Genomic DNA, 14,859 nt, shown 5'->3' with positions numbered 1-14,859 from the left:
GAACGGGGCGAGACACCACACACTTGATACGCTGATGCCATTGCCCACGTTCCACCCATCTGTCAGTATCGCGTTCGCGCAGACCACCAGTTGCCGAGGCACACATTCCGGGAGTCATACTAGTAAAAAGACTAACTGCTACTTTCGGCGGGGGAGAGGGCCGCCAGCGACGACGCGACGACGTCTTCTCCCCTCTTCTTTTGTGTGCCAAATACACAATTTCGCATAACATAACTATCATACACACATATGTCTCTTGTCCTCAGCAATAGTTAAACAACACTCATTCGAGTTATTTATTGTTTTTTCTGGACGACCTTGCCGTGAAAAGTTTAAAACATCGCCTTCTAAATTTGAAATCTGCTGTACAACTGGCCGCCTTTTGTAAAAAAAAATGCCTTTGAGTACGGCGTGCGCAGGGGAGCAAGGAACTTCTCCGCCCATCCCCAAATTATAGTTAGTATCTCGTACTACTTGATGGTCCCTCTCTAATGTCGTCTTCTTGTGGTTGTCTATGTGTTCTCCTCTTTTCACTCCCTTCGCTTTGTTATAATATGGGAGTAACACATATATAGCCTTCTCGTCGTCGGTGAATGTCGGAGAAGGGTCGTAAAGGTGCGCAGCAGATCAACACTTGCTGTGCAATTACCTTGAGCTTTACCACAACTTGCCTTCGAAACGCGAACGCATACGAAATGGGCATACGCAGAGCACACCGCCCCAGATTCGGTTTATATAGCCGTGTCGTCTAGAAGATAAAATTTCATTTCAGTGTGTATAGCTGGGATCTTATAAATCAGATATAATTTCTTGCCTTTATTTTAGTATTGTATATATAGGAAACAATTTGTCATAACCTTTTTCACGCTCTCACTAACTGCAGTCTCTAGCCAGGATCACATTGTCCGAATCGGGGGCTGTCGGGGTAGGTTAAATTGGGAACCCATAAAACTCTCCTCGAGGAAAATACTAAAATGGGGGCGAACTTCGAGTGGGTTCTTCAAATTGTATAAAAGTATCAAAGTTTCAAAATTACAAACAAATCAGGAAAACACACGAAACAACACAAAAGCACACACCCCAGTTTATGAACCAGTTCAGACTCTCAAATTGTTTTGTACTTTTTGTCTCCCCCGGAGTTTTTGGGTTCAGTTTCGTCCTGGTTGTTTTCGTCCGTATGACGTAAGTTTGGACTGGAAGTTCTTACCACTTCAAGTACACCTCTCCTCCAAGCAATCAGACAGCACGTGAGACAACATCAAACCGATAGAATGATAGGATTATATAATTTACCTACATTTTCACACATCGTTACATTGGGCCATCATAAGTTTCAACGCGCTACTCAGAACTTTTACATACCCTTTTCCGAAATTTTTTAAGACATTTTCCATAATTTAAACTGAAGTCTAAGACGTTATGCGCAATCACGCGATAAAACTAAGTCTAACACCCAGTATACATTTTTGTTCATGGTTACGATATATTAACTTAAAATAATAAGCAGCATTTTACGGCGCGCTATGCATGGGGCCGCCTTGGGGGGTTTCCCGACATGTCGTTTCAGTAAATTAAAGGGTGTTTCATGTTGTCGTTGCTGTGGACCTTCTTAATACCTTGGAAAATGCCGTTTAATACTTTTTAATACTTTTTAATAGCCTTAATTTTCGCTAAATTGATTTATCAACTTTTAATACTTTTTAAGACCCCACGGACACCCTGCATATGCACCAAGAAACAGCAGACCAGAATCCACTTTTCTCAGTTCAATAGTTAAGTTTGAACACTATCACTGTCATTTGTTGATTTTTCTAAATGATATTGTTACAAGGATGCCTGCATGTGTCTTACCCCTTTGCCCATGAGGCCGTTGTTTAAGGGCAGGCCAATGAACTGGAAGGCAGCCTCCTGGATGAAGTAGGGGTTAAGGATTCTCATCTCTGTGGGCTCCCGAGGCACATAGTGAGCCACCGACTTCCAGAAACCCTCTGTCCCCCTCTGAATTATGGGTAAGGAAATGGACAGGAACATGGGGAAAAAAAGAGTACATAGTGAATTAGTGGTTTTCAACATAAATACATAAATGGCACGTCTATGGTGGACGGTCAACTGCAATTTACCAACCCAACATCAAAGTGAGATTATTCTCTGTAACACTGACATAAAACACAGAAGCCAACCAGGAGCCAGACCCCCACCAGCACTGATTAGGGAAATGGCTTTTGGGCCTTTAATGGATGAAGTCAGGGTGAGGGGCTCGCAGGACATTGGTAATTACTGAGGTAGGAGGGGAATCAAGCAGTGGGTGAGGGGTGCAGCTGCCCCGGAGTGCTCTACAGTCTACCTTTTAAAGGTTTCATTAGTTGTGGGGGAAAGGGTCGCAGACTGATTAATATCTAGGAGCTTATTATTTAAGCAAACTGTTGTTTTTACGATTATTTGTCTCGTTTTTGGGAAAAACGATTATTTAAAAAAATGTTTTGCAAATGTAGTGTAGTATCTTTCAAGTAACAGCAGATACAAAAGTATTTCATTAATTAAAATAAATGAAATTACTTATAGTTTTCATCGGTTTTGAAATCAGTCACCAGAGAGAAAAATGACTTAAAGGTAGGGTAGGTAAGTTTGAGAAACCGGCTCGAGATACACTTTGTTATATTCCATGGAATGCTCTTAACATCCCGATAGCAATGCATATCTTAAGTGCTTTGACTAAAAATTCATAAAACAATGAAATCTGTGGAAGCCCTAGTACTGTAAAAAGCACGACCAATCATTTTATTCATAAACTTCAGTAGAGTGTAGGTTTATGTTGCGTGGCCTACATTAAGTATCTGCTGTTGTGGTGTGTGGTTGGGAAATCCCAAACCTCAAAAACCATGTCCCAATAAAATATGCGTTGTTAAATATGGCNCAATATTGCGATAGTCTTAGCCAGTTTTGCTTTTAAATGACTGATATGAGGTTTCCAGCTGATTTTGTGGTTTAAAATCACACCAAGGAACTTATTTACATATACTCTTTCTATGTTTATGTTGTCTAGTATTAATTCCACCCGTGGATTTTCTTTATGTTTTCCAAATAACATAATCTTTGTTTTGCTTATATTTAATGATAATTTGTTTGTGTCAAACCAATGTTTTACTTTAATAATTTCTGCTGTTGTTCTGGAAAACTGTCCGACACCTCAGGAGGGAGAAGCAGGGAACCATCCAAGCTGTGTACAGTAAGGATGGGACGTTGTTGACCTCAACTGATGGAGTGTTAGGGCGTTGGAAGGAGCACTTTGAGGAACTCCTGAACCCGACAACTCCGCCCTCTATGTTAGAGGCAGAGCTGGAGTATGACGGGGGATCCACANTATGTAATCTAGTATTAATTGCACCTGTGGATTTTTTTTATGTTTTCCAAAGACAAAACACAACACAGACAGATCGTGACCAAAACAAAGATTATATTATTTGGAAAACATAAAAAAAATCCACAGGTGCAATTAATACTAGATTACATAAACATAGAAAGAGTATATGAAATGAAGTTCCTTGGTTTTATACCTGAAAATCAGCTGGGAACCTCATATCACTCATGTAAAAGCAAAACTGGCTAAGACTATCGCAATATTGAGAAAAGCCAGACACATTCTGGACCACAACTCATTGTATACTCTGTATAATACACTCATATTGCCATATCTGATTTACTGTGTGGAGATTTGGGGAAACACAAAACCAACCTACAGCCATTATGCACATTACAAAAAAGGGCTATAAGAGTTATCAATAATGTTGGATATCTTGAACACACTAATGTATTATTTTCACACATATTGAAGTTCACTGATCTGGTTACATTTAAAACGGCACAAATCATGTACAGAGCCAGACATAATCTACTTCCTAGGAAATTAAAAACATTGTTCATAGACAGAGAGGGTGGGTATAATTTGAGAGGAAATCTGCATTTTAAACAACTCAAGGTCAGAACAACTCTGAGAAGTATGAGTATAACAATCTGTGGGGTGATTTTATGGAATGGTTTGAAGCAGGAGTTAAAACAAAGCACAAGCATAATTCAGTTTAAAAGGATGTACAGAAACACTTTTTTGGAAAACTATGAGAATGAAGAGAGGTGATTGAAGATGAGAAATTATTGTATATGTATGTATAAATGTAAATGTAAGTAGGAGTAACTTGCATAATGATTTAAAGGACAATCATTGATCAAGTAAGGGGTGGCAATTAATAAGCATTTGCTTCCTCCTACTCCCTTTCGGACACATATGATTTTTTTAATTATTTTTTTAATCTGTTCGAAATAAAGATTGAAATGAAAATGAAATGAAATATGCCATATAGAAGCATATACAGTAGTGCCTGATAGGAGATCTGAATAATAATGGCTCATTATTTCAGAACAGGAACAATATGGCTCATGACTCACCCTGTTATAGTTGAGTACGCAAATGCAGACTGTGACATTGGGCCCTGTATAGTAATGACCCAATCCTTTACTTCCATCGCAGACCAGCCCTGGCAATTAGAGCCTCTGAGGGAAGGGATGTATCTTGGAAAGCCTGTACGGTAAATTAGGATGAATGGAGATATTAAGAACGAAAGGTCACTTCATCATGAGAACAAAAAAGTACAAGTAGAAGACTCCAAAGGATCCAAACCAGACTGAAACCAAAAGCAATCATGTGTTTTTAAAATAAATGACCCTGAGACTTTGATAAACGTTCTGTATTTTTGAAGAAAAACTCCAATCTCACACACGCCTATACATGACAACAAGGATCATCTTTGTCCAACATAGAGCCATCAAAAAGCACAGTTACAGACGTACAGTAAATATAAACCAAGGTACCACCAAGGTAAGCTGTTACATCCCCTGTGCCAATATAAAGCCACAGAGCCAGACAGGTATTAATATTGTCTTCTGGTGCAAAGCACTGTGAGGGATTATACATGTCTTACACAAAGCTTTGAAATTGCACTACCGAAGGACACATTTCTTATTGTTGACCTAGCAGCCCCGTTGTCACAGACAGGGCACGATGTACTCCCCTGATTAAAAGGAATGGTTTGGCATTTGGAAAATACACATATTCAGCTTATTCTGGAGAGTCATAAGGGAAGGAGGCATCCACTGGGTAACATTAATTAATTCTAGAAAATGTCATAGTAATGTTTGTCCGATGTTTAGTTACATTTAGTTCAACAGGATATCTTTGAACATGCTTTTTTTAAGATAAAAGAAAAGAGAGTCATATATTTGTTCTCTCAGATTTCACCTCAAGCGCTACTCGCTGTATAAATTCCCTGAGCAGCAGAGGATCCTGAGTTTGAACATTCATCTGTGAGAAGAAGCAAAAAGATTTATTGTTTTTTTTCTGGTTCACATCATTAAAAAAAGATGACCTCTGCCTTTTGGGACAGCCGACATTTGCAGATTCTGAGGTGACAGGTTGGTCACTTCCCCCTTATTGTTATTCTTCTCATGCAGGTCTCAGAAAAATACTTCGGAATGACAGCTTATTCTGTACCGGTTGGCAGTGAGGAAAACCCCTGCTGAGAGTCATAATTGAGCGCAATGCTTCTGTCACAGTGACACCAGGCTTCTCCCTGCAGAGAGCCTGCCAGGTGTGCCAGGCATTAAAGTGCTGCCATGGAAAACATCACACTGACAGACAGACAGACAGAGCCCGGTGGGAGACGCTGCAGAGAGGCTTCTTATTAATGATGAAACGCCAATGAGGCTGCTCCAGGAGGTTCAAATTGTAAGTTAATAATACAAATATGAGCAAAGAATATATAGTTAACCCGTCTTTGTAGAAAGCATGTGAATGTAAAGCTTATATTCAGCATGATACAGTAAACGTGTTTATGTTTTCCCTTTTGTCCTATAAAAGCATTGTATCTCCAGTTTGGATTCAGATTTAACCGTAGTCCTTTTTTTGAAATGTTTAGCCTTAGCCTAGCTTTCCTAGCTAGTAGAAAAAGGGATTAAAGTGACCTTCGGTTAATACGTTTGCGTCAAACTGGTGTTTCCAAGGTCAAAAATAAAAGCTGTACAATGCTCATATTATATTACATATGCTAAGCTGAACAACAGAGCCGGCCAGCTAACCAATCAGAGCAGTCTGGGTTCTGGTTTCAGACAAAGGGTAAAACGAGGTAAATAGGTATGAGGAAAATAAAGAGCTTTTTGAATACGAAAGCATCTACACATGTCACACTTGAGGCATGAAATAATGAAACCTGAAGATGACGATAATAGGTCCCCTTTTATTTTAATACGGTTATATTCTCAGCAAACCATTAGACCATCGCCATGGAAACGCTACATCTACAGTGCCTGCTATTTTCATTTGGCAATCTATGCTTGCAGGGCTCAACACAAACATCTGCAGCATAATTTCAAAGTGCTGATGACCGAGAAACACCAGAAGCTACTTAATAGCAGTAAATAAGGTATTTGCAGTGATTTACATTTTGAGAATACATTTCAAAACCAGCTCAGTTCTCTCATATTGAAAGCAAGTTCATCTTTCACACTTCAGATCAGTGTATCCAACCTCTAAAGTGTTGTGACAGTTAAAAGTCATATCAAATGTTTAGCAGCCAGTAAGGCGTCAGGTGCTGCCAGAGAGCTGACAGTCTGTCTGCAGTAATGACTTGAGTTTTCTCTCACTTCTCATTGGAGAACAATTATAAATAAGTCAAAAAGATTCTCAGGAAAATATAGGGCAAACAAATCTGTTTTAATGACTCTGATGTGGGGAGGTGGCGATTGAAACACCAGCTCAGAGGAAAAAGTAGTCAATACCCAACAGTAGCATCATCTGTGGTTTGGGTCTCTGATGATTTCACAGTTCAAATGTTTCAATTAGTGGAGTGGAATGGCTCCTTGGCAGTGAGGATAATGATGACAGATAAGCAACTCATTCTTGTATCAATTAATTAGTTTTGCCTGTGGCACCATAACCTCTCTCTGTTATGCTCTCGTTAACAGATGTCTCAAACTGTTTTTAATTGCCAATACCCTCATGATTCAGTTCTGTATCTACTGGAAAGTTAAGGTGTACAAATAATATCTGTGCGATAGAGTCGATTATTTTAGTATAGGTCAACTAAATCCTTCTCGTTCCAACGACTTACTTCTGTTAATGCTGTACCAAGGACTTCTTTCTGAGAGTTAGATAAAAAGATTGACACCGAAGTCCATTCCCCCAGAAGTCTTTTGGCAAACAATCCCTAATAGTTTTATTGGCTTGCTTTGATTTGTGTTGCTGGATGCTTGGCTGTTTTCTCAAATATGTGCTTGTGAGCACAAGTCACATATTTTAGCAGGAAGTCAGACCCAAACTCAAAGACACAAAGCAGGCAGGTATAAAGGAGAAAAAAAATCTGAGACACACAAAAACAGAGGTGCTAGGCAAGGTCAAAGAATACAAAGACAACAAAGCAAAAACTAACAAGAAACAAACCGGAGAAGGCATGAGGAACAAGGGCAGCAACACACACACACATCAGGTAACAGAAACACTGAGGGTGAACAGACAGACAACTCTATGGGAGAAAGGCATACATACTCATAGGACTCAACACACTGACAAGACACAGCTGGAGAGGGCAGAGGAAAACACAGGGCCAGCAGGTGAGGAACACTGGTGGATAGAATCCAATCACAAAAACCAGGGAAAACATAAAGACATGAAATGAAACAGACGTGACACAGAGGGAGAGAGCCTTTTCCAAATAAACAGGAAACACAAAGATGCATCATGACATCATAAGTAATGGGACAGCAACAAATGCCCTAGTAATGTTACAAAAGCCCATAAACATGACAGCAGTGTGTGAGGAAATTACACTGTAATAATAATAAAATATGCAATTTGTATAGCGCCTTTCAAGGGACCCAAGGCCGCTTTACATGGTGAACAAACAAACAAACAAACAAACAAAAGGGGCACAAATAAAAAAATAAATTAAAATAAAATAAAACTGTAGCAGTGCTTGATCACAAAAATATAAATTGCTACATAGTCAGTAAACTTCGAGAAGCTCTCTTACTCATAATGGATTTCATTTCAATGTTGTAAATGTACTCCTTTGATTTTGAAGGACGATGACTTGAGACATTTAACTCAGCATGTTGTACAGTTAATGTTAAATCCAGGGTGAACACACACACACACACACACACACACACACACACACACACACACACACACACACACACACACACACACACACACACACACACACACACAATCTTCCCTTATTCTTAATAATCAAATTAAGATGTACACTTAAGTTTACTGTTCTAAACAATATTGATGGGCCTTTTGATGGGACAACACAAGTAATGTTTGGTCAATGGTGCTGCCATACTTACATGCTCACAGTGACAATGCTATATTTGGTAGACACACACACACACACACACACACACACACACACACACACACACACACACACACACACACACACACACACACACACACACACGGAGCTAAAAATCGCTGAACTTTTGTTCCAAAGTTCAACTCTTGTTCCCTCCAGCTTTGCATTCTGGTTGTTAATAGACATCGGGTGTTGTACACACCACACACTGTCTGTGTCACCTAACCTATTATAAACTGTCGATGTGTGTGTAGCAATTACCTTCATACAGTCTCAAATAAAATGATATTGTTTCCATCGCACACAATGAAAGATTATGTGACTTCTCTCATTTGCTATACTGTAGCGATATGAAATCTATCCTTCATGTGGCAGACTTTCGTTTTATTAAACCTTCTAGTTTCATTAAAGTTGTCAAAAGTTGTGTGGATAATTTTATCTCTTCGTCCTACAGGCTCACTTTTGAAACTGATACACTAAGGAACCAGGATATGATTTACATTACAGTCAATGCTTTAGAATTGCAGACTAGACTGTGGAGGTAGTATTTAATGTCATTTGGGAATAGCAAGGTGATATGACTGATAATAATAATAATGAGTGAGCAGGTATGAGAGGAAAAAGCTAAGTTATTCTATATTGTATTTATTGCCTCTACAGCACTTTGGTCAACTGATGTTTTTTTTTAAATGTGCTATATAAATAAATAAAGATTGAGATTGATTGATTGAGATTGAGATTATCATAACAATCACTGATTTTCAGTTTTTGCAGTGTGTCTTTTTTTCAACATAAAACTATCTAACAGAAAAAGAAAGAACTTTGATGCTTCACATTATTACTTTCCTTAAACCTTTTAATCCATGGCACAGGATCTTATTTGAACTTCCTTTGAGACTTTCTGATATGTAAATCTTTACACTGAAATGTAGTTTCTGTGTTGGAAAATCTCCCCACTGTTAATCAGGTAGAGAAGCTGAGCTGGGTAAGTAAAGGAATGAAATAAATTACTCATTATAATTTATATTGTACAACATGTCATTGCTTAACAGTACATGACTCATTACATGACATTGCTCAACATTTATTTTGTTCTTATCTACCAGCAACAGTGCACATTATGTACAATACAATACAATGCAATACAATACAGATTTATTTATAAAGCACTTTAAACTGTGCTGCAGAGAAAATGAGATGTTGAGGTATACAAAGCAGCCTTACTGAAGTTATAACTTATCTCAGCTTAATGTTAGCGCCTGTGGCCATGCGCAGCAACAATAAGACAACTCAACACTGACACTCAACGGGACACATCACTCCACTGTCTTACACTATCACTTGCCAATCGAAATGAAAATCACTGGTAACACAGCAGCTCATTTTTCAATTCTTCACAAGCAAACCTTAAGGGAACACAGCGGATATTAAGGATTATTGCATAAAGGCAGATACAGAGTGGTTCAAAAGTCAGCCAAACACTGCACCAGCTTATTTCACCCGTCGATTTATCCTCCATTCCAAGGTGTTATCGTGTAAACTCATCAGGTGCAGTCTAAGTCTGAAATGAAAACTATAAGCCCACCATTGATAAACAGGATTACCCATCCTTGCTGTTGAGGCAGCTGTGAATCAATATGACACTCCTCTACGTTAACACACACAGTGTAACAGATGACAAACATTAAAATGTAATAAGAATTTGAAATTAAACCCCAAAACTCTGGTAGTGTGTTTGAATTGATGCGCTCATACCATCTTCCTCACACACTTACACACCCCAGATGAGCACTTTCACAGCATTACTCCCAATAGAAATAAAGGCACTAAGTAGACTTGCATGCTGCACCGACATATTAAACATCTGTTATTCAAAAACTTGGTACAGGTCTATCAGTAGAGAGCATGTGTGTATTTGTATAACATGTTGTATTTTTTGGTTGTATTTTATGAGTGGCTCAGTTAACACACAGCATGGAGGACCATTAGCACTGATGGCTACAGCGAGCAGCCAGTTATCTTCTCTACAGAGAGGGAAAAAGATAGAGGGAATGGGGGGGGGGGGGGCTCCTCTAAATGAGAAGTGTTAAAGTTTCTCATATCATAAATATAAGAGCACAAGCAGTCAGACACAAAACCTGTAATAGAAATTAACTGCCCCCCTCCGCACATCTTTTAAGGTTTGGTGTGTTTTTATCATTCCAGACAATTCAAGAATAATCTATCAGACGTACCATATACATTTAAATTCACTTAGACACGCCTCAAACAGCGCAGAGGCAAGTTCACCACTAATATGGCACTGTGCGCTCCAGGTCCCCTAACACTCTGTAAGATGGAGATGTGTGGGACTCACACATATACAGTTGAGTTGAAAACATGCAGTTGACCTGAGCTGACATGTGTGGGATGTAAGCATTTAAACAACATGACAAATGAACTTCCAAGTAACATTGTTTTCTTCGAGCACATCTGTGTTTTTGTGTGTGGGAGGAACAGATGTGTGTGGCCCCCCTGAGGTCCATCACAGCCATCTAATGTACAACAGACCACACTGTTGACGTACATGTACTGAAAAACCAACAGCTGTATAGAATACTTTCACCTTACTACAAATGTGGAATATTAAAATAAAAGGAAAAATAAAGTAAGATTGGACATCCAAAGACTTAATTAGAGGACAGGGAAAAGAGAGGACCCAAGGAGCAGAAGAATAATTACCATGGAGTAGTGCAGCAACAGTAAATGAGCCTCAGCTCCTGGTGTAATGAGCTTGGCAGGCTGCAGCAGGAGCAGCACTGTGATTGGACGCCTGTGTGGAGAGGCAGTGATGGTGGAAGAAAAACTATCTGATAAAGCTGGATGATGACATCGCAGCGGTCCGTGCCCCCACCAGAACGGAGTGGCATGACGGCATAAAGACAGTAAAGCATCATCATCAAATTACAGCAGTTGTTGCAGACGTCACTAACATATAGCCATCAACTCATCTCAGTCTTTCATTTCGCCCAGGAAGGAAACTCGGCGTCACTATGAACCCCTCTGGAGCAAGAGTGTGAGCTAAACGGGGAAACAAAGAGGCTATAGCTAATTTCACCTGTCTTCTATCTCTCTCTTTCTCATTATTAACTATTTTAAGCACCTCTTGTTATTACTACATTCCTTATTGCTTGTGAGCTGGAGGCTAATATCATTGACAGAATAAATTGGCATCTAAATGAGATCATCCCAGGGCTCAGCTACATCAGAGGAAAGCAACACATTTTTGCAAAAGTCGCACCTAGACCTATTCAACGTTGTGACTAACTGCAGGTCCGTCATGCAAAGCAACAAGTGTTGGCACCTGTGGGTGGGTTTGTCTGATTCTCTTTAGAGAAAGGAAAAGGGATTTTGAATACTCTTATCTTATTGTTCTTTTGACAAGGCTGTAAAGTCTATTAAAATATCAAATGTTTGAGATTTCAACAACTCATTTTCTTTCTGTAGGCAGTTTGAATAACTGACTTTTAGCCAAATGGCCTTGGTATAGAATTAATGGGACCACTGCAGCTGCACTACTGTTAATTATAAAAAGAGTGCCTTTTTTTATTTAATTAATGTGTTAAAAAAAATGTGAATCTCATTATTCATGAAATTATATCTTAGAAACAAGCGTACATTTCTAACTATTTTGGTAAATTTTTTACTTGTTTTTTTAAGGAATTAACCAAAGTTATACAGAAAATGTTGGAGAGAGCCAGCTCTTGTCTTGTTTCCAGTCTTTATGCTAAGCTAAGCTAACCGTCTCCTGGCTGTTGCTTAATATTTACATGAGAGTGGGGTCTAACAACCCTCCCTTGCGCCAAGAGAGTAAATAAGAGCATTTCCCCTAATGTTTAACTATTTTTTTACACCGGCCTTCAAAACGGTTGAACTGAAAAAATATTTTTTATTATTAATAACTAGTTGAAAAGGTCACAGCTCAAAAAAAATTGCATTCCAACTTAAATAACAGATCAAATTAATTTGAAACAAATAATTGCTAGTTATATGTCAACAGTCGAGACAAAATAATAAGCTTTGACTTTTTGATTCCGAACACATTATATACGGATCAATGCCTCACTTGCATATTGATTTCCCTCAACAGAGAAGATCGATTACAGTGAGATAAGCAGTGACAATCTTCAAAAGCTTGAGCGTCATTGCTTGGTGAGAACTGAGAGGCTCACTTAAACCGTTCAAACCAGGCAGTGTGGTTTCTAGAATAAATCACCAATATCTCCCCTTATAGCCAGCCTAATAAATGTGTGTGTATCAATTTCCCAGCATCCTCCCAGACTGCACATACCCTACAAGGACACTTGATTAAGGGCCTGAAAATAGATTAAAGTACTGTAATTTGAAAGGGGAATCCCCAAAGATGATATGTGCCAGGCGAGTAGCCCAATGACACATTTACGTATATATAACCACGCACACACCGAAGGAAACTTTATTAAACCCTCTCCACTCTGCTCAGTGTGGGCGGCCATGAGTCCCTCAGGCTTTGTGTGTGGAGAGTGAAAGAGTGTATTTCTTTGTGTGGGCATCACAGACGCTGACGTATGAAAGCTTCGGGTTATTACGGCACAGAGGCAAGGTAAAACCCGCAAACACACACACACACACACACACACACACACACACACACACACACACACACACACACACACACACACACTCCCAGGAGGCATGGGTCCGAGAGGAGGAGAAGAATCCACTTACACAGACAGAGATAGAGAGCCACAACATCCAGCAACGTCCACGCTCCTGAGAGACTGTTTTCTCATTTTATATGATGAATTCTTTCATTTTCAAAGATTAGATTATCTGCTGCTGCTGCTGCTGCTACTAAGGGTGTGTGTGTATGTGTGTGTATGTGTTCATAATGTGTGTGTGAGGATATACTGACTATTTCTTAATTGATTGACTTTATGTTATGCTATGCAGGTAACATTGTACAGTATATGCTTTATATGATTTTTTACTAAAGCACATGAACGTTTAAGACATGGACTTTGTCTTAGTTTTGATAGACGATACATTTGAAGATACAGGGGTGGAATGAACCAAAAGACATTTACTCAATTTTGAGGAGCTTTTACTTTACTTGAGCACACCCATTACATGCTACTTTTATTGTCATAGGTTAATATTGTATTTTTTACTCAACCATAATACATGTCAGTTAAAATGACATATATGATACGATGATATCGATTTATACCTTTATATTTTAAAGTACCCAACCTTATTAAAACAGTTAAAACAATAGTGTCTCCTCCAGCAACTAGAAAGGTGAAATACTAATAATGATATAAGGTCACATAATAGGCTTCGGTACATCGCAATTTGTCTGCATTGAGTCATTTTACTATATTATTCAAAATCATCATAAACCAAACCTTATAGCAAAACTTGCCGACGTGTTCCAGTTCAGTGACTCGATTCTTATGAGTATGAATTAGGGCTATGTTTGTGCTATCAAGACACCTGAGGCCAGCTTTTCACAGCACATCTGAGGTGTATTTCACAATAATTGTGCTTTTTCAATCCGTACAAAATTAGCCCCTGGTTGACAGATCAGTCAGCGGGAGAAGTCTCAAGGTTCAGAAGGTACAGTTGGTAGAGAACCAGTTTTACAGAGGAGATGCACTATAGCGCACCGCATAGGAAAGAGTGATTTCATTCATTATGATTACTCATGAAATTGAATGTATATGAGCATATTTAAAATGAATGATTTATTAAACAAACTCCAAATAAGGAAATAAGGAGGAGAACAGTATAAAGCCCATGAAAAAACCTATAGGAGAAAATTATGATTGAGCCAGATATCGACGAGTACCAGAACCCCCCCTGTGGTGTGGTGGTGTTAAAAGGTGAGCAAAAAACTCAAGATTGATACAAATGGGAATAGAGCTCAAAGTATTAAAGAGAGGCACTGACCTCCAATGGCAAAGGTTATGATAAGTCGTTGGGGAGCAAGTCTCATAAACGTTTTCATGCGGTTTGGCAAATCTAGGGTAATTCTTTTAGGTACTACCCTGTAGTGCATTTCAAAAAGGTTACGATGGAGGATAGTCCCGAAGACGATGCAAGTCATCGTGTTCTGAAATCATGGAGTAACTTTCAAGAGCTACTGTACACACTACATTGCTACTGTATGTCTCATTATGAAGTATTTAAATAATAAAGTCTTAGATATAACTTGAATAAATATAGGAACAAGTTACAAGATACAGGATAATACTCTTTTAGGTCTACAATAACATCCCAGGGCACATCGTTAATTCATTGGTTAAAAGGTTTTGATGGAGAACAGTCTATTTAGAGAAGAGCACAATTGTAATTTAATAATCCGTATAACCATCTGTAGCCTATTTAATCCAAACTACTGTATTTCTGATTACACAGTACAGTATTTTAA

General features: G+C 38.8%; 1 protein-coding gene across 6 annotated transcripts in view; it reads right to left on the bottom strand.

Moving 5' to 3' along the window:
- Window positions 1-1,796: 1,796 nt before the first annotated feature.
- The window catches only part of st3gal3b (ST3 beta-galactoside alpha-2,3-sialyltransferase 3b), an 84,300-nt gene continuing 71,237 nt past the window's right edge, over window positions 1,797-14,859 (bottom strand). For all 6 annotated transcript variants that reach the window (XM_010793648.1, XM_010793649.1, XM_010793645.1 and 3 more), the window contains one exon: window positions 1,797-1,998. In XM_010793648.1, coding sequence (XP_010791950.1) covers window positions 1,825-1,998 — 174 coding nt within the window. In that variant the 3' untranslated portion in view covers window positions 1,797-1,824. The remainder of the gene's footprint in view (window positions 1,999-14,859) is intronic.

This window comes from Notothenia coriiceps, unplaced genomic scaffold (genome assembly GCF_000735185.1).
Source record: "Notothenia coriiceps isolate Sejong01 unplaced genomic scaffold, NC01 NC01_scaffold00037244, whole genome shotgun sequence".
Classification (NCBI taxonomy): domain Eukaryota; kingdom Metazoa; phylum Chordata; class Actinopteri; order Perciformes; family Nototheniidae; genus Notothenia; species Notothenia coriiceps.
Note: the sequence above shows the minus strand (reverse complement) of the source record. Positions and strands in the feature narration are given on the sequence as shown.